The 25732-nt window shown below is 38.0% G+C and overlaps 1 protein-coding gene across 1 annotated transcript in view; it reads left to right on the top strand.

The window, feature by feature from the left end:
- The window catches only part of LOC128875209 (head-specific guanylate cyclase), a 49713-nt gene that overhangs the window by 5735 nt on the left and 18246 nt on the right, over positions 1-25732 (top strand). Inside the window, exons 2-3 of the mRNA XM_054120596.1 lie at positions 24304-24377; positions 25444-25526. Coding sequence (XP_053976571.1) covers positions 24304-24377; positions 25444-25526 — 157 coding nt within the window. The remainder of the gene's footprint in view (positions 1-24303; positions 24378-25443; positions 25527-25732) is intronic.

The raw sequence follows: 25732 nt of genomic DNA, 5'->3' as shown, positions 1-25732 counted from the left end.
GCGAGAAACGATGGGAAAGTTGTCAAAAATACATTCTAAGTATGAATGTGATGATAACGTTACTTACGTATATTTTACATTTCGTCGTTCTCTTCTTCGGATATCGAACTCTCCTCGAAATATTTAACGACTTTTTATACGTCTTGTGATTACTTCGACAGTATATTGATATTTTGTAATGAATTTCGATTCATTAACTTGTTCAACTGTTAATGGTTTCCCAGTTTCCATTACAGAAGAAGGAGACGACGAAATGTAAAATATACGTAAGCTCCGTTATCATAACATTCATACTTTGAACGTATTTTTGACAACTTTCCCATCGTTTCTTGGGAAAGTGATACGGACATTTTTTGCTCCTTGGGAGACACTCTAAAAGATCCTGGATGAATTTTTCATTTCCAGGCGATGCCAAAAATGGGCATCTCTTAACACTCTCCTTTACGAATGATTTGTTCAATTGGAAATCATTAATATCTGTACAGATTCGGTTACATTGTTCACTCGAGTATTCATTAATTTGTGAATCATACGAATCATACGAATCACTGCCTGGAACGCAGCACCATATATTTTCCACCACGTCATCGTGTGCTCTTCTGTTTTTGCGATTCATGCATGGTCTTCTCTTGAATCATTGCCAACAAACTTGCAAGAGAATGATGCATCAACGACAAAACAAAACCTTCGTACATTCTTTTACAATAGAAGTAGAAAAATAATCATAGGCAACTTCAAAGTTATTTTTCCTTTTGTTCATGAAAGGAAAATACCTTTAAAAAGAGAAGAATATAATAATCGATATAAAAATGATATAAAAAGCATAAAATTCCGCAGTGTAATTATCGCTAATTAACTACTCCTATTAACTCCCTAAATATAATAGGATTACAAGTCTTTTTCACAACGTTCGTAATATTTTCCATACTGTTTCAACCTCCCCAGCTTTTTTCTGTAAGAATATATCATCCTAAATAAGTCCTTCGGGGACTGGGGATTTTAAATAAATGCTTCGCTATCGAACGTTCACGATACTTAGCTGACTGATCGCGAATGCATCAATTTGTTGGATACGTTTCAGCGTAAGTATGACGCGCATAAGACGGCTTTAAACTTTCGCCCAGCGTTTGTATACGAATTTATATAGAGCGTAATCCACGCTAATGGTCGTACACGATTGATCGAAAATTAATGGGCGTCACGTTGAAAGATTCGCCCTAAAACCGACGGAGCTTTTAACGAGGACGTCGTTCAAACTCGAATAAAATTCGCTGGCAAGAGCGAAAAAGGTATTGTCGTTCGAACGAGCGTTTCCTTTTCTCACCCCATCGCGAACCTCCCATTAGTTTTGCATCAATCCGTCGTGTCCGGGGGGTGTTATCGATTCCCACTGCTCGGAAATCTCGAATAATGCTGGAACATTTAACATTCGCGTGGCGATCCCCGTATTTCGACTGTTCGTCTATTCCTGGACGGAATAGCACCGGCTAACGCGTAATATGAATTTCAAATTAGAAGCTCCGCACTCGCTAAAATTCCGCATATTGCCTGATATGTTACAGCCACTGTCGTTTAATTCGCATTTGATACCCCAAACTTACGATCCTCCCTATTTCCATTTGAACGTCACTCGCAACTTCTCGCGACGGAACTCTGGCCAACGCGGATGATTCATATTCATGCTTGCCTACTGACGGCGAATGACAGAAAATTAAGAAAAATCAATGGAAGTTATTAACGAATCCACGAATCAGATTATTCATAAGATTATTTTTTCAACTGAATACTACTAACTATAAAATATTCAAATCCACTTACTATGATTGACAAATGCTATAACATTGAATACTTCTATTTTTCGCAGTAATGTTTAAGCAAACACTTGTCCTAGTAAACTTGTTATAGTTATCCGATGCACGATAGTCGTTGACGAGTGTAACCTGTTGAGTCGACGACGATCATTGGCATAAACTTCAATAGAATCGCGGCATTATTGACGAAGTCGCTAGGAATCCTTGGCTCTTGTTATAGATAGCCTTTCATTTCCTCTCAAAGTGAAGTGGTTCGACGCCGTGTTGTTTAATCGAACGGATAATACAGCTTTGAGCAAATGCCGTTTCCAAGGGCTGTGCGGTTACCAAGCCTCTTCACACGGAACAACCGCAGCTAACTCCGAGTAACTCCGAATTGATGTATCACACAATTACTAAGTGATCTTTTGCACGATCGTCCATTAGTCTATTGGCTCCGTCTACGCTTCCTTGAAAGAGACTCTTCCCAGGGAATAAGCGTGTCTCAGATCGGATTAGCTGAGCATTACCGACGGAGTGATGAGTCTTACTCATGCTCAAGTTGATCGAAAAGCCATATGTTGTATTATATTCGGTACATCAAGTACATAGAAGTAAGGAAAATTAAATTGAGTTAACGGTTACTTTGCTTCCTTGTACTTTTAATATTAAAACGACCAAGTACATCAATTCGACTCATGTATTTCTTCCTTTTAAATTACGAGGGTTATTCAAATATTATATAATTCCGAATTTTTGTACACAACTTTATTGGGGATAGATACAAATACAAATGGAGGGGTCGGAAAGTTTCCTATTTCATGGAGAAAATGTATTTGTGTTGAAGGAACATACGTAGAAAAATAAGCCAATTCATTTGTATTTTTATCTAACCTCAATAAAACTCTGTAAAAAAATTCCGGTTTGTATTTGAATGACCCTCGTACTTCGTTATTGATAATATGTTCACACCAAATTTTTGACGGCAAGTACTGAATTAGTAGATGTGCAGTAGTACCTCGTTCACTGCATAGTGTTTACAAGTAGATGGTTGCTATGCAGATTTATTATTCATTGGATTGGTTACCTTGATGATTGCAGCCACCTCGATAATTGCAGGAATTTCAGGGTCGACTGCCTGCAGTAATCGAGGTTCAGCTGTATCGCGATTGCCAAATGATCACGTACATAGTCGTCCATTAGTATATAGTAGCTCGTTTTCCCTTCCGTGTCACGGGGAAACGATTCCTAGAGAACGAATGAAATATCGAAGGCAGAGGTGCGATAAAACTTCGCTATTTCGATGGAATTTCAATTCGCCATTGTCGATTCCGATCGTCGACACTTTTAACGTGGCAACAGTGACAGCTAATAACCGTCAAACAAGTTATCGCGCGTTCATTTCTGGAATTTATCGTTGGCCTTTTTGTAAATTGCTTCTTGCACTGTGTTTCCTATGGTGAATAATGACATCAAATAAATAAAAAGCAAAATTTTGTATTGTACGGCACTGCACTTTAATTAAGATTTGATCAATTTCCGCACGAAATTACCTCCTTTGATGTTGAACGTCATGAAAAAAATTCCAACACAAAACATGAAAACCACGAGACCGCCTATTTATTAGTGGAAGGTTGCTATACCACCCATTTCTCTTTCATACTCCACACCATATATAAATGCACGTTAACATGTTAATTTTTCACCGTGGATCAAAACAGACCATTTTCGAACGTTGTTCTCTATACTCGTCCAATCGAGGGTAGATTTCAAATTCCTTGGAAAATATAATTCGCCTAGTCGTGTTTTCATTAACGGAGCTTTCTTCGGTGGTTTATTAACTTTTCGAGTTTCATCGGCTTTTCGTGTTCGTGTTCTAGGTCGTAGTAACGCAGCTGCATTTCAGGATTGCATCCGCGTCCGAAATTGCTCGGATACAAACATTGCGTACCGTACACGGTGAAGAACATGTTGCCGTTTTACGCGCGTTAAAGCAAATAGCGTTCCCGTTTCCGATAGCGCGGGAGAACACCGCAGTTTTCGCGTTTCATGAATTAAGCAAACCGATTAAATACATCGGATGAGGTGTGTCGATGTATGGTCAATGGTTGTGCACACAGTGAGAAAAAGTCGTGGAATAACCGAAACGGAAGTGAGTCTTCCGATGGCAAAACAAATCGAAACACGACGAACAACAGTTTTTTTTTTATTGGAAGCTTTGCTTTTCGAGAAAAATGGCGTTTGAAAATGTATGGGGTACGCATAGGGTTGAGTATCGACTTGGTCGACTCGTAGTTGTAGTTTCATGTAATATATGTTTAAGCTTGCGATTTTTTAAACTTTCACTTTTGCAATTACTCAAGGAATAAGTTTATAGTCTTTCGAGTAACGTATTATTGCAAAAGAAGATCGTAAATATTCTTTTTAAAATAACAAATTTAATATTACATTTTTTATCAAAATTATAAGGTAGATTACACATTTGTATTAAATCTTGGCGCCCAAGGCAAAACGCTTTTTTGTCTGACAGTGAGTGGGTTAAACCACTGTATAAAACGAGAATTATTAATGCCTTTCAGTTTGATGAAATTTGTAGATACTACCAGTTCTACCATCATATCCAGCGCAACGGGAAGCTTAAAAACCAATGGATCTTAATTTGAAACATGCGATTAATCAGCTTTTGCTCTGAGGAGGGTCTACATCGTTAGGAGAAAGTTGTGCGATTTACACGAATACTCTTGGGTAACCTTAATGTAAATGATTTCGAATCATGGCAGCGAAATACTCTCATTACTTTGATTGAACACTCGGTATCTGATACAATGGCTGAAATAACCACGAATAGAACGTTTGCTTCCTTACAATACTGCACCATCAGTTGCATTCTGCTACTAATCACTCTGTATATACCTGTTCTAAACACTCCTTGCATGTTCTCTCGGGTTGCCACTCCAGCTATAACGGCATACCACTACTCTCGCAATAAACTGACCCTCGATGTAGTTGCTCTTGCCTTGAAATGTAAAATAACGTGCATTAGGTTACAGAATTATCATATATTCAAACTACAACTTTCTGAACAATGCAAAAGACGAAATCAGTACACCTTTGTTTCCAAAGACTCCCCTGTTCAACCCTTCAAACTTTTACAACAATGTTCTCTTATATGTTAAACTGTACCAATGACCCAAGCGTCGTAGAACGCAACATAAACAAGAAAGGACCGACTTCTCTTGGATCACCAACGAGAAATTCATGATAGATTTATTTCCTTTGTCCAAAATCTTGAAACGAGAGTGTTCTTATCGAACGGTTTTAAAGAGGAGCGCGGAGTAGCCTGCTTCGTCCGAAAAGGGTCGAGTGCAATTAACCTATGAAGAGGCGTTGGTGGCAAGATATTATTTTTATGCTCCACTCTTAATTTCATCGCGCCAGAAAACGTCGTACCCATCGCCGCTTTTAACCGTTTAATTTGCCGGATTTACGAGGCGCGTTAATTCAATCAGTCCTTACCAGGGAAAGGTTGCGACGATCCTACGAGTCCCTGGACTGTAACCCCATATTCTCGTTGGTGCTTTTTGCCCTAAACCTCGCATCAGCATCGACCCCCAACCGATGAAATATCAGCTTGGCGAAAAAACTTCTGAACGCCATTCTTTGAGCAACGTTTTGCTCCGCCAGCGTTAGGCGAGCAAATTCCGAACCGACGCGACGTGGCGGATTTTCTCGGTTTATCGCACACCCTGTAAGCTGTAAAATAGTATAACTGCCCCGTGAAATTAAAACTTTCCTCGCTGAATTTTGTGCCACGCGTTTTTTGACGGTGGACACCTGTCACCTACATTACGCTGACTGTATTTATACTGAAATTGGATAAATGATATATATTATTAGAAGAATAATAGTACATTATCCCATTCTCCTAAAACTTTTTTTAGGTGAGACTACCGGGTGACACTTTAGGGTTGTTTGCAATTACCACCAGCAAAAAATTAATTATTTAGTTTCTACCCTTAATAATTAAAAAAATATGCTGAATAAAATATATAAGATGCAGTTTACGAGTACGAATATTTTCGTTTTTGCAGAATTTAAATATCTGAAATAGTAACCGAGAAAAAAAATAGTAAAGTTAAGGGTGTTTACCTATCCTTATCCTGCTAGACCCTTTGTATGTGTAATCATTTTAAGTGAGAGGTAAGAAATTCATAAAAAATGCTGCGCGACGTCTCGATTTGCTGGTTTGTCCACGCGAAAAAAGCCTGGAGTGCAAAGGGTTAACTTATTTGCCCAAAATTCGTACTATTTCTCAAAATAGGCACGATTATCAGGACACAATATCTTCAGAAAGGGATACAAACCATTATCCAGTATTTCAAGTAGTATGAGTCAAGAATATGGAAGACAAGCGTCACTGGTTTGTAGCATACGTTCCTCTACTCCCTGGCGATTAAGGCGTGTCAAAAATTAACGGAAAACGAACAAGGGTTCCGCAGGGACCCTGTGGTTGATGACAAAAAGTTAACTGTCGGATGGAAAAATGCGGCTGAGAAATTGACTTGTCAATAACACAGTTGGTTATAACTCTCCGTGGGGCAGGGGAGGGGTCGGTGGGTCACGTTTAATTTTTCAACGTGGGAGCACTTCCTTTGTGCGGTAGAAAAAAGTGGCCTCATAAACGGGAATTAAACGGATTACGTCGCCTAATCCTGAAAGCGCGGCAAATTAAACCGAGTAGCTTTTACATCGCCTACTTGGGCGCCTCGGCTACGAGGCCGTTCGCGCGCCCAGTTTCGTCGCGCAATTCGCTAATGACCGCTCGATGCAAATGCAATTGGAAGTGACGTTCGAATCTCGGCCTCTGTTAATGTCCCATCGAAATTTCATACTCGCCCTAGAACGGGCAAAAAGATTTCGAGAGTCCTCGAATAAGTGCGCCGAGTTTACAAGAATTCTGACTCTCGGTCCGATCGCTCTAAATTAAAACACATGGACGGTTATGGAACGAAATTAAATGACAAATGGTACGTTGTGTTAATAACTTACAGCACACGTCTCACACGCAGAGGCATCGAATTCTCAAGTGGGAAAGTAATCGTGACCGCAGCGGTTCCGGTAGCAGTGAATTTAATTCGAGTTATGTAGAATTTGCTGAAAGATTACATCAACATTGCAGTGACTGTTTCACCGTGGCACGAAATTTGGATGGAATTACACGGTCGTTAATTCGGGAAGTTCAGAATTTTGATAAACCTCGAGTGTTTCAAAGGTTGGGAATTTACGAGAGTTCAAGCGGCTCAGTAGTACAGTTGCAAAGTTCGGGAAGTTCTCTGGCAAGAGTTCAAATGTTTCCTAGTTCGCGAGTGCCAATACTTCAAACGATTCGATTCGCTTTTGATTCTTGAAAAGAAAGTGGTGTGAGCATTTCCTAACAGTTTCACCGGTGGACTCGATAATCAATAAGAGCAATTAATCGATCCCTATTCTCTTGTAAATTATAAATTCCAATCAAAGTTTGCCTGAACATTGTACACAAAGGAATATAAATACTTATTCCTTATTTCCGTAGGTCAATGAATGAAACTAGATGTGATTTATTCAAAGTTTCTATCCAGATGAGAATATTGTTCTTCTTTGGTATCAAGTATTACTTTCTGAGTGCGTTCTTATGTAAGTTAACACCACAGATTAACTCAAGTGCCAACTGATCGTTAAATCACTATTAGTGCTATCGATAGAATCAGTCACGAAATGCTAATAGATATAGACCGCAGGTGGTACTGTCCCTTAAGGGTACATTACGGCCCCTCTCTGTTGGAATGGACAATTAACCATACACATGCCTGATTGAATATCGCTTCGAGCAGCACTGACGACCTTTTAGCAGTTCCTTAACCCGTTAACTGCGAAGGACGTATATATGCGCCTTCGTGAAATGGGCTCAGAGAAATGTTTATATTCGTTATATCAATATTTAGAAAATATCAGCGTATAGGTGATGATGAGACGAAACTTTTTCATATTTACAGTTTATTCATAGGATGCTTAGTTTTGAAAATAAACAGTGGAAACCTAGAAGTTCGTTGGAAAAATTGAATTTCACGAAAAGATCTTCTAAGTTTTCAATTTTTATCTTTGAAATTAAACGTTCTATGAATAAAGTGTAAATATAAAAAACTTTCGTCCTATTGTTCCCTATAAGGTAATACTTTGTTTTAAATTCACACCTCTACGCCTCTTAGAATTTCCAGCAAAAATCATCCCGCAGTCAAAGAGTTAACAACTTCCCCGATACGACTAATTTCAAAATTGAATAGCCCTCGCGAAGCTCTGCTTCAATTGAAAAGTATTTACGATATAATTCGGAAAAGGTGTTAGATGTTTCTTGGACACACGATGTAGAAAAGACACATCGTTTAGAAAGAATCCGAGGACGACCTAGATAGCGTAATTAATTAAGATAGCTCAGCAAAGGAAAGATCCCAGTTCCAATCCTGAAGCAGCAACCTGATGGATCGATTCTTTTTCTCTCTACGACTTCCAGAACTGGGATTGCCCTCGTGCTTCTACGTTTGCTTCTCTTTTTGCCTGGAATTTCGAGTTCTCTACGTAGCCGAGAATATTAGACCAGAGAGGGAAATATCTGTCCACGACCCGAATATCTTAATTGGTTGGAGAAGTTGAAAGTATCATGACTTAATTTAGAATTAAGTTAACCACTATGTTTTTAGGTACAAGTAACAAAATACTGGAAATACAGTTTGTATCGCATATAAAGGGATACATATTTCCTTTACTATACTCTATAGTATTTCTATACTGTAAACAGTTTACTTTTGTCATTGTTAACACTGGCTAAGCGCTACCATGTGTATGTTTCTTGATACCGAATTGAGTTTATGAATCTATTCATTTTCTTCCAACGAATATAAGGATTAAATCCCTAGATGTATTATTAAGCGATTGTAAAGTTCACACAGCATTGCTTGATAGACCAACGGAATGCAAACGTGAGCTAATTCATAACAGAAGTTCGTTCTCTTTGCTTCCCTCGTTTCCTTTACTCAAAGTCAGTTCGAAACGTCCATTGCTAACTCTCGTTATTCCCGCGTGTTTGCCCTATGAATATAAACTTGAGACCAAAGCAAACGGGGAAGCCCAAGAGGTTTGCCGAGAAACATTCAATTTACAGCATTCTTACATTGTTCCCCAGAAACACGGTTCTTCGCGTCTTCAGCGCTTCATCTTGAAACGGTTACACGCTTGTAATTCCTAGATCAAAATGAAATCAGCTTCGTTATAGGCGAAATAACAAGCCTTCAGGTTTTGTGTAGTTACAATGAATGCCAAGTCCTGAAATAGGTAATTAAGAAATAAAAACAAATATTAAAATACTGACATTGTCATGTCAGTCGGATTGTTGAAAAATCAAATCTTTCCGAGGAGAAAGAGCGGATTGCATTTTGCCGAAAATCAACATTTTCATTTATCTTTCCATTGTAGACGATACGAAACGGCGCGCGCAACTTGCTGAGCGGATTAGTGGAAAAACGAGCTCTCGTGCAATTAATAAGCGAAGAACGAATAAATAGAACGACGGCATGAGAGCCGACTATTAACGAGATAACCGCCGAAGGTGGATCGGGTTGGCCATGAACGAGAATCTCCTATTATTCGAACCGAGATAAATTGAATTTTACAATTCATTTGATACCCATAAAAGAACAATGCTCCATTAGCTCAAGGCGGATTCGATCAACTGCTAATCACGGGGCGAATTCAATGGCGTCGCTTCTTTATCGAAGACGATTGTCCCGATTTCTCCTAGGTGGAAATAAACTCGTAGCGATTTCACGCAAAGATTCTAAACGAATACCAATTCCGCTGTTACCGTTTCGACTGGGAAGTACTCGCTGAAACTACCGATCGTCGAAAACGGCGATCTTATTTCGATAAGGGCGGTTTAACACTTTCGCAGATGGCGGCTCCTGGCACGTGACCTAAAATTCGAAGTCTGTGGTTGGTCGCACAGTCGGTTGCCGCAGGATTTCGGCATTATACCTGATGAGAAGGAAAATTAAACAAAATTGCTTTGTAATGACATGCTTGTAACCACTTGTTGCTTAAAACTGAACTAAATTTACGCCGGAATTTATGAAGATGATGGGATTTAAATTCAAGGAATTTTTAAATTCATTATATTTAAAGAAGTATAGCGTGAATTGGTCCTTAAAGCCAAGAGTGATTCACGAAAGTCTGTAGCTGGCAATAGGTGGATGTTGCAGGCTTTGGATACCCTAACAGAGATGGTAATTAAAACATTGTTTCGTAATATTATTCTTGTAACCACTTGTTGCTTGAAATTAAAATTAATTTATACGTAACGGTACTAAATTAAGAAAATTTCCAATTCATGGAGTTATTAGAATTTAAAATGCTATTAAAATTCGATGATTATGTCTTTCTTAATTGGGGAGCAGGATTAATTTCGTAAAATTAAGATGCTGTAAATCATTGGCACTGAAAACAATTTGCACGAATATTTAAACTACGTACACACAAACACATGTACGACAAATTTGAAATCGATTAATTAAATTAATACGTGAGGAAATTCCAAATTTGCATTTTCTGTGCCAAAGTGTTCACCAATGGAGATAGGTTTCTCGAGCACTACAAAGAGACAGGAAAACGAGGACCGAAATCATCTGAGGCTACATGTGCACGCGGTTTCACCGCGCTGCCAACGTCTGACTAGGTGTAAATGGAAAACACACGATAGTCTCGATCGATACACGGCTTTTACGGTGCTTCCGCGTCTCGGAATAATCGCGGGGTCGTGATGCGTTTCGAACAGGATGCCGGAGCGACTATTGTGGCCCCACCGCGAACCTGTGGAAACCACCTCGTGATCGATTCGCCATTGCGGGTTACGGCTACTACAAAGGCACAACATTCCTGGCCAAATGTGTTAACAATGGAACTATCGATTCTCAAGCCCACCTATGACCCCACGCATTTTCAGATTAGAGAAAAGCTGTCATAATCGGCAACATTGGAAACCTGTTTCGAACAAATAAATCTAGAATGGAAAAAAGAGGAAATTATCCAATTTTGGTTTGTGTTTGTTTGTATACAGGGTGGGTCAATAACTATTAGCACCTCAGATATCTTCGAAATTATAAGTTTTACAGAAGTATTTGCTGAAATAAAATAACACATTACGAAGAGGGCCATCCGGTGCCGATAATAGTTTCTTGCAGATGGAGATACTTCGGATATTTGACGGTCACCTTCATTTTTTTAAATGGATCGGTATGTTTTTGCTTCCGTATCATGATAGAGGATCTTAAAAGTTCAACGACCTATTACACAAGGTCATTGAAGGTCATAGAAAGTAGAGAAAGGCGATAATATATATTAATCGTCCCATTCAAAAATTCGGGTCAACCCTCGTAGATTTTAATTCATTCACTCAGCATCAACGAAGACACTGAATTTTCTAAAGGATAACGTCGTCAACTAAACGAAACGGGTGTTAAACAACCGGAAGTCTTCCTTGAAAATGATTTCTGTCGGTTCGCCCAACCTTATGGTAACAAAGAAAAGCCATAAAGTTCGAAACCGATTTTGAAGAAACTTTGCAAGTTTGCAGACCAGCTAAAAATAACGAAGACGTTTTTCGGCAGTAATAACTCAAGTTTAAGGGGTGAAACTACCCTACGAAGTTTCACTTCTCGGTTGCTATCTTAAAACTGTTAGGGATGCAAGGAAGTTTGCTAAAGAGACTTTTATGGTTTTTGACAGAAAGGAATATGGCGCACTGGTAGAAATAAAAACGAGTAGAAAAGTTTCAAAACATTCCTATCGTCATTAGTATAATCTAATCAAATATGTAACATTTACGAGAATTACCGAAAACATATGTAACATTTACGAGAACTAATGAAAGTGGTTCTCTGATTTTCTTACTTATGTTCTTTTTATTAATGACACCATGTTGTTTCCCAGGAAAATTGTTTAGCAAATTCCTCGTATCTTGAACAATTCCTGAGATAGTATCGGAAGAGTGAAACTATGTTTCAAACTTTCATACCCAAGATATCAGGGAGGAAGAAAATTTCGGGTGGTAGTTCGACCTCTCGTGTACTTGAGATATCGCAGCTGAAAGAATACGTATCCCTTATTCCCTAACGTTCTGCAAGTTCGCAAAGTTTAACCGAAAACGGGTTGGAACACTTCACGTTCCATGTAAGATACTCATGGCTGCCTCCGTAAATTGTTGTCGAATACAGGAAAACTCCTGTAACTGGGTCACCTAACTGTTAATTTTATGATACGGTAGTGTATACGATTTTCTAAATTGTTTTGTACAGATATAATCATTTAATAGTCATTTTTGGTGGAGGAGAAATGTAGGACACTTTTTAACACGAATGTATGACTTCCAGAGGATGAACCAACGTTAATAAAAGAGCATAATCAGATCCAGGAAATTTCCACTAGCCTGCATTCGTATATTCATCTGAAATAGGACCAAATATTTGATTTAAACTCGAGATGACTTGCACATGCAGTCGACGGATCCAGAGCAATAATCAGACATTTTCTATTTTCCCAACGTTACTGGGCGTTAACAAAAAACATTCTGTTTCATTCCATGGTCAATATAAAAGCAACAAACTTTATATACGTACTATATAATCAAAAAAATACGGAGTGAAAAATGTTTTATATGTATGTAACGTATGCAGTGTTTCGCCTCACAAAGGAAAATGTTTTGAGCGGTCCCATACTGTGAAGAGTTATTAAAATCTTATCAGTGCTATTTGTATTTGTTATGACAAAATATTTTTGAACACATAGTAAAACGTTAAAAATCGTCAATTTTCGTGATTTCGTAAAAATGTCGTTTTTTTCAAAATAATCATAGAGTATTTATGTTTATATATAAGGTAAAAGAGTTTCGTTTAGAAAAACGAAGTAGTTTTCGATTTATTGTGATTTTACTGAATGCCCAAACTCCCGCGACGTTTACGAAAAAACGCCCGCTGCACGCGTGAGTCCGTGGAGAAGTGTGCCCGTACGCCAAATGTTAATATTGCATGCATTCATGGCTTGTTTTATATCAAACAATTGAATTGTTCTTTGCTCATTGTGTACTGCTTCATTAAAATGTTTATTGGGATCCGAATGTTGTCTACGTCTGCTTACACGTAACGATCGATACAACAATGTTGACTGTTCTGTTAACATTATCTCTGGACAGAATACATATGCGCGTTGAGTGCTCGCGAAGTCACCTGAAATCCATTGTCTACAGAACGTCCCATGATAATATTGAAATACTCCATCGTAGAATTGAACAAGCTTTCCTGCGAATCTGATTAACATTTAGGTGTGTCGTAAGGACAGGAGATTCGATGATAAGACGTTTATATGCTTGCACAGAAATGTCAGGTGGTCATTTTGAGCACCTCTTGCGAAGACAAGCAGATTCGGGTTACATAAACACAAGTCTACGTAACTTGAGCACAGGGTCAGGTAGAGCATATGTTTACATAAAGTTAGGTTATTGTTTGGAAATGTTATGTTAAATCCATCAATTATGATGAACCCACTTAATACGGAATATACAAATTGAATTTAATACATTGTTTCAAATAGAAACCTCAGAAAATGTATAAATTTGTCATTTCTTTATGTATTCATGAATGTGTTCTATATTTGCAGATCGTGCAAGACCATTTCCTTTATCATTGACAGAAAATATTTCTCCCGCCTTCAAAGTAACCAGACTTGAGTCCCATCGAAAATTTATGGAATAATTTGAATCGCAGGATACGGATGACACCAATACATTCGAAAGGAGAATATAAAACGAGATTGGAAGACGAACGGAAGCAAACAAGTTCAAAATATACAAACAGAATCATTTTCAATTTGTCAAAAACGTTTAACTGCTTGCTAAGACCTTGTAATACTAGTACACCACGCCATTAAAATTTGAATTTATGAAGAAACTCGAATTTTGGTTCATGATTTTCCAATTCACCTCATTGTACTTTAATACTACGTTGTTCGTAAATCATCGTTGTTTTCTCTCAAGCAAAGCTCGAAATACACCAGTCTTGAAACTTTCGCCCACCACTTCAAGTTTTAACAGAATTAACAAGAAAAGTTCACCATGTCCTCTGATTTCTAGTTTAAACCGTTTATTTAGTCAAGCTTTACAACCTTGTGATATAATTTTCCATGTTGGAAATGAAATATCTATGCAACGAGAAAGAGTGCGATCGATCGAGCATGTTGCAGAACGAAACAACTTAGTCTCTCGTAATTATTATGTTACAGAAGCTATTATAAAAAGCTTGTTCCTACAGGCTGTCCATTCTAAAGTGTGACAGACGCTGTTTCAATAATTATTGATGATACGAAAAAGTTGTTTACATGTAAATTGCAAGATACAATGGGCTCTATATTGTGACGTAAACAAATCTTTTTTTATATTATTAATTTAAAAGATATGATGGTGATGTTTCGTTTTTTGAATGGAACTATATATTTTTTTGGTGATCATGCGATAGTGATTCAACTTTTTCAAGTTGAATTCATTGACCCTCAATGTATTTACTCGATTTGTATTAGTTTTTAAAATGGAACGTTTCGAATTATCAGCGAAAAAGTCTCGGTTTGAGTGACAAGTCATAAAAACAGTCCTATTAAAGTAAAAAAAAAATATATATATATATAATAGAATTTCAAAACGCTACAAACATGAGAAACAATAGTAAATAGTTACCAATCATTTGCAGGTTTGTTTCCCTTTGTAATACGGGATGTGACGCCATTACAATTTCTGGGAAAACGTCCTCAGCGACCACAGCGCGCAGTCGCAACGCAACGATTAATTAACTAGCATTCGCTGATTTCAATATATTTCAATATCAGTTTATAACGAACGGATCGGATTTGATTTAAAGGTCGTTATTTATCGGCGTTGTGGAATTGAACTCGTCGATGATAATAACGGGAGGGAACGGAAGGCATTCAAGAAACATAATAAATGACGCTTGCGTTAAACACTGATTCCCATTGTGCCATAACGCTATCCGTTTTCAGTCCTTTGGTTTGCATATTAAAATCCTGTTTCCAGTTATCGCCCGATCGATATTTCCGCCACTATGTGCAATGGCTCGAAGGCATCTTCCGAACGACATAGATTCATTTATAATCCACGCGCGGTTAACAGTAACGTTACAAACTAATTAACATTAGCGGTTCCAATCTTTCCTTGCTTATTCTTTATTGTATTTGTTTCGCTACATGAAAACATAACAGAGCAAACGTAGTGAAAGGGCAAAGTTCGATGATTTTCTGGTTCGCAGCGTAACCTCTTTGAATTCTTTTCAGCAAGTATATAGAATACAGTTTAAAACAAGTATTAAAAAAATGCCTGGAGAAGTAGAGGAACGTGAAAAAGGTGCAAAACTTTTCCTGAACAAATACCTTTTATTCTTTTTAAATTATTATTTATATTAAACGAAATTTTATGCATTGTATCCGCGATAATATTTATTTATTTACTCCCGTGGTTTCCATCAGGAGCATGAAACAAAGATGACTTAGCACCCTGTTAAATAAATTCAAGGGAATTTGTTACCTAACCAGCGTAATATATACTTAGGAGTAGTGCAAGCTTTACGAGGTACCTTCCATTCTGTGCTCGACTGAAAGGGGAAAAGGAGAAAAGAATCAACGGTCGAATAAATATGTATTATCCGACGTACGAGCAAGAGATCCCTTTTCATCGTAATTCTATCATCTCGACCTGATTTCGATTGAGTTTCACTGCTTTCACAGCGATTTAGTTTCCAAACCTGACCATTACAAAGGTTTCTTCAGCCCCAGCGCCATAATCCGCGACGTTATTTTCGTAGAATGGCTATAGTGAAAAATTACAGTATGCATATCCCTGTTGCTTTCGTGAATCCCAGACAAAACGATAAAATCGGCCATTCGTGTGCATTCGTGTTCCAAGAAAATGCCACTCTGTGTCACATAACCCTCTTTAGTTTCAAAAACGAATCTTCGCTTCAGTTGAGTTCTTGCAAACAACAGTGTCTATGTAGTACAATGCTTCTACCATGAATAATTGTTGCTAGATTGTTCTTTCATCGCTGATACTCCTTCTAGCAGACGTGTGAAAATTAACCTACCCTTTGAACGACAATTTTTGCTCAGGCGATGTTTGGATTACACGTTTGCTCGGGCAAACGAGACGCGACGTCCGCTAGTTTCTTCTTGCGTGTAGGAAAATCTGTCTTGGAGCAACTGTACAAATATTTACCCTATCTGTGTTAGTATACGACACCTGTTCAGGGCAAGGGGCACAGGCGAAAGCGAAGGTTTCGTTCTGGAAAATATTAACTTGACCCTTTGGGAATAGATCAACGTATCCGTCGCGATGTTGGCCTTTATGCTGACCTTAAGGGGCTCAATTTCAATATTTCTTGATGAAAAAACTTGTACAGACTATTCAACTATATATATGAAAATATTTTAAGAAGTTGGATAGATTTAATTATTTGTTTCCATCCTAAAAAAATTCCCCCAAAAAACGCTTTTTTTAGGCCTCCTAATTTAGGATACTCCCTTAAATCGAGACAGGTTAATGGTGAAGATTCTTCAAATAAATTTCACGTGGGGAATATTTAAAAGAATTTTTCAATTCGAAAATAACCACAGATCACATGTCACACATTGTTTTCGTATTAAGATTTTTCAACAGTTTTATTAAAATCCGAGCTCCCTCGTAAAGCTCGAAATAAAGTTACTTGTAATGCAGATGAAATATTGGAACGCTTTTCCAGAAGCGAACGACTTCTATCCGGAGGCCTCGAGCAGTATAAACTGCATGCATTCCATATTTTACTATTCAAGCGAGACGCATGTACTCGGTAAATAAATCCGATACATCCATCCACATTGAATTACGTGGCGCAGGCGGCATCGATAAGAACTGGAATCCAGTGGCTTCCCCAACCCTCGACCATAATGCCGTTTAGCGCGGTGAACGTGAGCTCACCGATTCGGCAGAGTTAGTCGTCAATCGATTAATTTTTCACAATTGATTAATGTATTTCCACGTTCCGGTCGATGGTTTTCTCATCTCAACTTGATATGTTGTGTAATTTTTATTTAGAAATAAAACTTCTTTAAATTGGGGTCTTTGGAAAGTCTATGTCGATTTTTGGTAGGTGGTGCAGGTCTGAATATATCGGAACGGTTGAAAACAAATAACATGTATACATCCCTTAAAAGGTGGAAAGGTTGTGGAACAAAATGGTACCCAGAGTCTGTCTCATAAGTATCCGTACCCTCTATGTCTATTAAAGAAGTTTGTCTAAATTAAATAATAGGTTCGATGTATTCAAATAAATATTTCATTACATGAAATTGCACAATTGAAACATTGCACAATGCTACAAAGATTTCGCAATGATAAAAGTACAACAAACTATAAAAGAACCAAGAATTATTTTGGAAGATATTTAAAAATATACAAGTTCAATTTATACAAGTCATTAACCCTTTAATCGTCAGTTGTAAGCTTACAAGGAGCGACTAACAATCCATTAGCTCGCCATGAGAAATCGTTAGCTCGTCCAAAAATTAGTTATCCATGTGCAACGCGTCGAAAATACGATCCCGTAAGTGCACGCTCGCGGAAAACTTGATTTCTACCAATGCGACTAAGTAACGAAGTTTCGAGCCCGTCCATCCAATTCGACGAGTGGAACGGAACGGAGTCCCTGTTAATTTACACGTCGTGCCGCGGCGGGTAAAGTGTGCGACTGTCTTCGCGTCATTCGTGCAACGACAATTAGTTTCGCGTCACCGTTCGACACATTTCCGGAATTCGAGATGATGCTGTCGACGTATTTTTTAACGGTGACGACGAGCAATCCAATTGGTCTGCTCGTTTGGACATTTCGAACGCGTTGCACGTTGTCCATGAATTTGGGAAAGTCACGCGATGAATCAAATCGTTTGCGATTTTCGACGGTTCTCGCTAGTCCAAGACTTCAAACTAAGATATATAGGACATTCTTACGTGTTTCTTGCACGTTAAAAAATCATATAATTATGGTGGATAATTTCTATAGCACCAGCCACCATAAAGGATCGGTTTTCTGGAGATATCTTGTAAATCGACGTTCTAACGTGTCAATGTTCAAAGCTTTTACGTCATTGTAAATATGTTATTACGTGTCGATACCTTCTGACGGTATTTATTGACACAAGTTGCAATTGCATTTCGCGTCGAGGTGAAAAGCTTTCCTATTAAGCAACTGCGTAATTGATTTCTTCCCGATAAAACGATGTACGTTTAACGATGGTGAGTTTAGGAATCATGCTCAAGTCAAGCATGGAAATCGATGAAGTCAGCAAACGTGGAAAACTCGACCCTGGAGATCGTATACGATACTTATCCATTCCATCAGCATTACAAAATATTCTAAGCAATACATTCCTTTCAAACGCACAGCTTGTTATCAGAGGAAATGGAATATAAAATATTTCAGCATGCTGCTAGAGCAGTTACGTGAAAGTAAAAATATTTTCAAAATTACTGCTTTCCTGGAACTTTAATACACTTCTACGAAACTTTCGTATTTTCAGTCCATACTCTAATACATGTTCCGAGAAAGAACCAATTGCAAGGAATTTACAAGTATGTAGGATAATACTGCTCTTTTAATATTAATATTAGATCACAACATGCACTATAGCCGTAGATCAAGAAAGCTGAAAGGAGTTTTCAAAAGATAAGATAAAACGACATGTTCTGTATCGACCTTTTCTGGTAGAATATAGAATAACGAGTGCTTGTAAGGCAAGATCAATGGGTTATGAGGCATAGTCGTTCATGATCATGTGCTCAAGGAAAAGCGATCTTCGAAGTATATCTCACATAATTATTCTTCACAGTAGATAGTCAAAGTTTCGACCTTCGCCTTAGCGACTAGACTGTTAGCTTCTACGAGATAAAATTTTATCACCTCGTTTAAAGAAATGAAGTTCGCTTCTAAATGGCCTTGACTCCTCCAATTACTGATATTTCTCTGTGAAATTGTATTGGCCTCCGCGATCATTTGGTATCTCCCTAGGATCAGCTTTTTCAATTCAACATTCTTTACAAGCCATATCCACTAGATTAAATTAAAGCGTTGCGCCTGGAAAAGGTGAATTACATTCTTCCTGTTGATAAAATTATCCTTTCTAAGCCGTTCGCAACGTTTTTTGTAATTACGGTTGTTGCGGTTCCTCGAATGACCGAGTTTGCATGCAGCGTAATGCAAAATTTATATTACACCACTAAAAAGAAACTAACGTGTAAGCGAACATTTCCTAAGTTATATGAAAAGTCGATATTAATTACTAAGAAGGAATTATTAAGATTTTAAATGTTTTATCCTGCTTTTATCGTAGCATGGCAGACAAATGGTACACACACCGTTTCACGAAGACGCATGTTTTTCACGAATGGTCTGTTCGACCTTCCACTATAATTCTAAAGGAGCCTCTATCGATTTTGGCTACAATTGGAACACGAGTATGCAGACACTATGCTCTCCAGCAATCCTTGTGTCAGCCAAATTCGATTTAACGTGCTATGTCAGACTAATCCTATATTCCCACGGAACTCGAGTAATTTTTAAGTAGCTGGCTTCGCAATGGCATATCCTGACTGATAGACAATGCTTTCGAGTAATACGAAACAAGAGACTAGTTTCAAAATTCTCCAAAAAAAGAACATTTCTATTACTGAGTTTTCTAATCAAATTAGAGAGATACGATAAAATTCATCCAATGGGTTATAATCGTCAGCGACTTATAAAGTAATACGAAATAAGAGACGAGTTTCTAAATATTTCAGAAAAAGAAAATGTCTATTACTGAGCTTTTTAATCAAGTTAGAGAGTTATGATAAAATTCATCCAATGGGTTATAACCGTCAGAGACTTATCGAGAGTTAACGACCGTAATATCACTGAACTCGAAGTCACCAATTAAACTAACGGTCTCTAAATTCGTATCGATTGAATCTCACGGCGTTCTAACTGCTCAACTAATTATAAGCCGTTTGGCATCGAGCAATTAATAACGCGCCTCGTTGCAGCTGATATTTGCGGAAACTTTTGGATCGGTTCCCGAAACGCTGGGCGCTGAAACGGTACGCAGCACAGTGATACAAATGGCCCGCATCAATCACACGATATGGACAGCATAGAAAAACTGTCACGTTGTTCGCGTTATTGTAAGAGATGACGGTGAACATAGAATATAATAAATTTGATAACTGTCCCATATATTGCGGCTGATGGACAAGCAAATGGGATATCGCTTGCGAGGTATAAAATTCAAAACGCGGAAAAAGGTGTTCCTCCTAACAATGGCGGGGTTATCCTTTGTCAACGCGCGATAGCTTGCCATTTTTCGCTTATTGGAGTCTTTGTAATCGCAAATTCTATTGGAAGATCTAATCTCGATGTTAGACGATCTTAATCTAGACTGCTGCCTTCGACGTAATTTAACTCTTTGCACACCACTGACACGTTTATTGCAACGTACGACGTTATTTATAAATGAAATGTGCAAAGGAGAAACGAGCACAGACACTACAAGTATCGTAAATATTTTAATAAACAATCAATTTCGTTTTTCTTCGAAATATACAGACCCCTAAAGTAACCTTATCCGACCTCGATGTACGCGGTATTTGGCTGAACGAGGGTCCCAGTTTACGACGCTTCGTAGGTACTAAAATGTCGTCTGAGGAGGTCTTGAAGACCTTCGGCCCGCCCAGTTTGCAGGCCAACAAATTCTGTATCATGAAGAGGCCCTCGCCTTCGAAGAAATATTTCCTCTCGAAACTGGATTGCCTCGCCGTGCCAAAAAGGATGAAAAATGAACACAACAATTGAACAATGAAGTCCATATACTTATTTAATAAAATTTCTAAAGCCACCGACAGAATCACAATTTACTCGTAGAAAGAAATTAAATTCACTCTGCGAACCTATACAATTTTAATAGGAAATTTCCTGACTCCCTTCTCTATATTTTTTTCCCTTTGTTCTTGGAGTATTCACCTACGATTTTCCGCAAGAATTTCTAGATTATCCCACGTTGACCAAAATTTCAGCGATTTCTATAGGAAAAACGTAATTCGTGTCCGTATTACGTCACGTCAAAACCAATGGTAGCGGAAAATAAAATTTTCGCTCACTTGGCTTATTCCTCAGATATTTGCCCTGCTTTTCAAAGTTCCACCGTGATAAAGAAATTTAATCAGTCCGATGCCAGAGCAAATAGTCCCTCAATCGCGTTCCCCTCGGGCACAAGACTGTCGGGGGAACTCGGTAGCTTCTCGAAAGTCAAACAAAAGTTATCGTTCCCTATCGACAATGAAGATTATATTATCGATAGTATCGTGAATATTTCTTCCACTGCCTCGTCCTTCGTCCTCGAACCGGAGGAACTCGTACTATTCTATCCAATTGCTTCGAGCGCGGCACAAAAGGAAAGCGATCGATCCACCCTCGCAGAATGTCAGGGCGCCTTGCACGATCGCGTATTTTCACTTTACCGCCTTTTCTTCGACACGATTCATTCCTCCGCCCCTCGAAACGGTAGCTCAGGAACGGAGTATCTTGCGTTTAAGATTCTGCGAAATCGGAGGATCGTTCCATAGAGCTGGGTCAAATTTTATATCGAATAGTGAGTAATAAACAGTAGTCTGTTTTAATTTAAATTGCGAGTGTGATCGTGAAAGTAGAATAGTTCACTTGTTATAATAAGAAAAAGAAGAGATAACGATGAAGACTGTTTTCTGAAGAGGTCTTTGGTCATTCAAATCCAATGTAAATGAACTATCATTCCACACCTTTGTAACTGAATCTGTGATAGGAAATCTAAGATCATGCATATTCTAAAGCGCTAGTCAACTCCAAGGTTAACGATTTTCTTCGCAAAGGGATGACACCTCGATGAAGACATCGTAAATAGTAACGAACAAGATTTAGTTGATCAGAGGGCTTTCGGTTCGTCTAACGAGACCGTGGTTTACGACCTGATTGTTAACGGATGAGAAGTCAGGGGGAAATTAGGAGCAGAATTCCTCCGCGTAGTCGTGGACGGATAATGCAGATCGTAATTCAATCTGACTCGACGCGAGAAACTGGTCAGAAAATGATTCCACATTTAACCCCGGCGAGCACCGAAGGTCGCGTAGGCAAAGTAATGTCCCACATAACCGCTTCGGATAGGAATTCCCTCGAGAATAGTTGCCCATAGCTGCGCACCAAGTGGAACGATAAATTCTCCCTGCGAAGCGCGCGGTTATAATTTACGATTAAAAGCCGGATTGGGTACAAGCCGCTTCTATCAAATTGTTAAGCCTCCGGAGAGTCCATCAGGTTTACTGCACGACACCAAAAAACGCCTGTTCTCGAAAATAGCTAGAGCTTTCGCCATTTATATTTGTTTGATTTTATTGCATTCATTGCATACATTGCATTTATTAATTTGGGAATCATTACATTTCATGCATTTCATCATCATGTGCATCACGCTTGTTTGATTTATTATAGAATTGAACGTTTCTGATCACAAGGAAGGTTAGCCTTTGGAATACATATTATGGAATTAATTAAATTTGTGCACATATATAATAAAAAAGAAGGACAACGGTGATTGGAAAAATGTAAAAATAATTTCAGGTGTGTAGATTTAGTGTCTAGTGTTCAGATAATAGAACGGTGATATATATAAAATACCGCATGAATTTACGTTTCGACTCTTTGTTTTGAGTCCTCTTTAGACGAACGATGATAATTAACGCAAACTGCTCTATTGTTTGGCGAAGTAGGTGGTGATGCCGGCAAACGTTCCGTTCATAAAGGCAAAAGTAGTTCTCAGCTGTTTAAAACCAAAATGGAAATCACCTACTTCAACGAACAATGGAGCAATTCGAGTTAATTAAATTCGCGTTTCAACCACCACAGTTATATTTACCCATCTCTTAAAAATTGAACAGCCACAAGTCTATATTTAAAATTATCGTATATTCGACACTTTTATGAAGATGTAATATGAAAAAAACAATTGTTTGAGAGTATCTAACAATGATAATACGCATGTATTAAGTAGAAGAAATTCCGCACTTCAATTTGAATTTTGTTAAAATCGTATCGAATGAGTCTACGCTGAGTTATAACACTTCGAAGTTTCCTATTTTATAGACAATTATAAACGACTGACAGCTGCAGCGGCCTACAGCCATCCTTGAATTGCATACGCAATTCCGAGAAATAGTAGTAAATATTATAGTATTTCCTGGGAGGAATACCTCTCTAAATTCCGAGAAATAACGGTAGACATTGTAGTATTTCCTGACAGGAAAGTTCTTTAGGAAAGATACAAATGTATCTACATATTTTTCCTTTCGCACGACTTTGATGAAACTTGGTATACAGGGGTTTCTGGAGTCGCTGATTCTAAATCTGAACTAAGAATTTAGAAATTCAGAATGGCGAATCTAATATAACGGGATAAAATGTGTTACGTGACTGGATTTCGATAAAACTTGGTACTCAGACCTTTTTAAGGGCGCTAATCATAAATTTGAACTAATAATTTGGAAATTTAAAATGGCGAATCCGATATCGAAAGACAAAATGCGAAAAGTGACTGGATTTGAGTGACAATTCGACCAAACTCTAGTTACGTTACTACTGGTTCCGCAAAAGTTATTTAACAACGTCCAACACATTTTCTTAAGAAAGAAGACGAAAAGAAGTTTTCCTCGCGACGTAGTTTCAAGAGACACGTTCGGATTATGCGCAAGTTCCATAGAAGAGTTTGGAGGCACATTCTTTATGTTTCACGCTTCACGCTCCACGCCGACGCCGACGGGAGGAGTTTATGCATACATTTCGAAAAATCTGCTTCGCGTAGTGCCTCCGAAAACTTCGCGACGATGTCCGCTGCAGCAAGTTTCTTTATTCCCAGTGAATGTAAATTGCTAGAAATGTAATTTATGACGGTGATGCGGTTTGTCGAGGGGTAAAGTGAGTTATCGTCAGTATCGTGGGTCTTCGAAAACGAATTATCACGTGAAATTTAATTTTGGCAAAAAATATATTTTAAAGATAAAAATCGACAATCTTATCATAATACCCTTGTCATTCAAAGTTAATCTATTGAAAGTTCATATCTTACTCCTAATTCGAAATTTTGTTCAAGATAAAAATATTCTCCATCTTTTATGTGACCTATCATATAAACGCTCGTCCGCCTTTCTTATTCGAAAGAGTCATTTTAATTTCCAAATACAACTCCCCCACAATGTATACACGTACTGGTCCAGTGTGAATTAACCCACCTAAGGTAGCTTCTTCCACGCCGACGTAAACACCCCTTGCTTTCGTTTTTATTACAGAACGAGGTGGTTTCCGTGGCTCTGGGGGCCCTTTTGAGCAAAGGAGAGGAGCAGCTTTCATTCGCGAGGTCGCTGTAAGTATTCTTGCATCGTATAACGTCCATTGCGCGCAGCGTGTTACCCTAGAAAATATTCAGTTCTGTTACAATTACTTCACCGTCTTTTATTTCCATTCAAACATCGAATTCAATAACAAAAATAATTCACGAAATTAAATAACAAACAAATTCACCCTCCATTGGGTTTATTTTATTTTATCCTTGAGAACGTTACTTTGTGCTTATTTATACGCTTTTGGGTTAATTAATACTTATTTTAATTAGCGAGTGACTGAATCTGCGGTGCTATTCACAGTGTTTCAAACTTATCTCTTAAATATTAACGAAGAGAAGATTCCACTTAGCTTGTAGATTTATTCCTAATTAAAAAACCAATAACTCCATTCGGAATACCAATTTAAAAAATTCATATTTTTCATGTATGTAATCTGTATTATCCCTATTATGAACACACGAGAAAGATAATACAGAAAAGAATGAAAAATGATACCATAAGCAAAAATATAAAATGTAATTATAAGAAATAACAGTACAAGAAACGCAACTGAATTTCATCTTGGAAATTAAAAAGGAACGGCAAATAATTATGATACAACACAGTAATCTACCTGCAATCATCTGACCAGATCGTCCATCGTTCTGTCTCTGGCTCCGTGCCGTTCATATTTTCGCGTACCCTTTGAAATATTATCGATGGAGAATGTAAGCGTAATAACATCGACCAGTGGAGACGATGGCTTCCATCTCCGTTTTCATTCCGTCGACTTTGCAGCTCGTGTCTCCGTTGTAAAATATTGTCGACGGGAAATTTCAATCCCCTGAACGAGCGACGCGGCGAATTAGACGGTCGCTAAATGCGACGTTGGGTAACGAGCTCGCCGATATCTGGGCTAATTGAATTTCATCGAAATCGAAAAGGACGCGTCTCGTTCGTAATCTTCATAACAATTCATTTATGCGCCCTTCGTGGTTAAACTGTTCCTTGTTACACGTTGGAATTATCATTAAATAACCATCAAAACAATTCAATAATAATACTTACAAATGTTTTAATCATGCATTGTTTTTGTTGATGTTTCAGCGAGAAACTCCTGTATAATATCGATGCGGAAGAGAACTATAACTTACTGGAAGACATTTACGAGACTCTAAATTATCACTCCGGTAAGAATACATGTTATTGCTTAACATATTCGCGACCGGCAGATATTTTACGTTTCTAATACCGAGTACTGACAAAAATAATAAAATTCTGAAATTGGACATCGCAAATTTGTATCGTTAGAGCGAAGATAAAAATTACAAAATTTATTTTGAAGTATCAATGTTGGAAATATGTAGTGTATCAAATAAAAAGATTTTCATAATTT

Source organism: Hylaeus volcanicus, chromosome 4 (assembly GCF_026283585.1).
Source record: "Hylaeus volcanicus isolate JK05 chromosome 4, UHH_iyHylVolc1.0_haploid, whole genome shotgun sequence".
Taxonomy (NCBI): domain Eukaryota; kingdom Metazoa; phylum Arthropoda; class Insecta; order Hymenoptera; family Colletidae; genus Hylaeus; species Hylaeus volcanicus.
The sequence above is the reverse complement of the archived record's forward strand: the minus strand, read 5'-3'. Positions and strand labels throughout refer to the sequence as shown.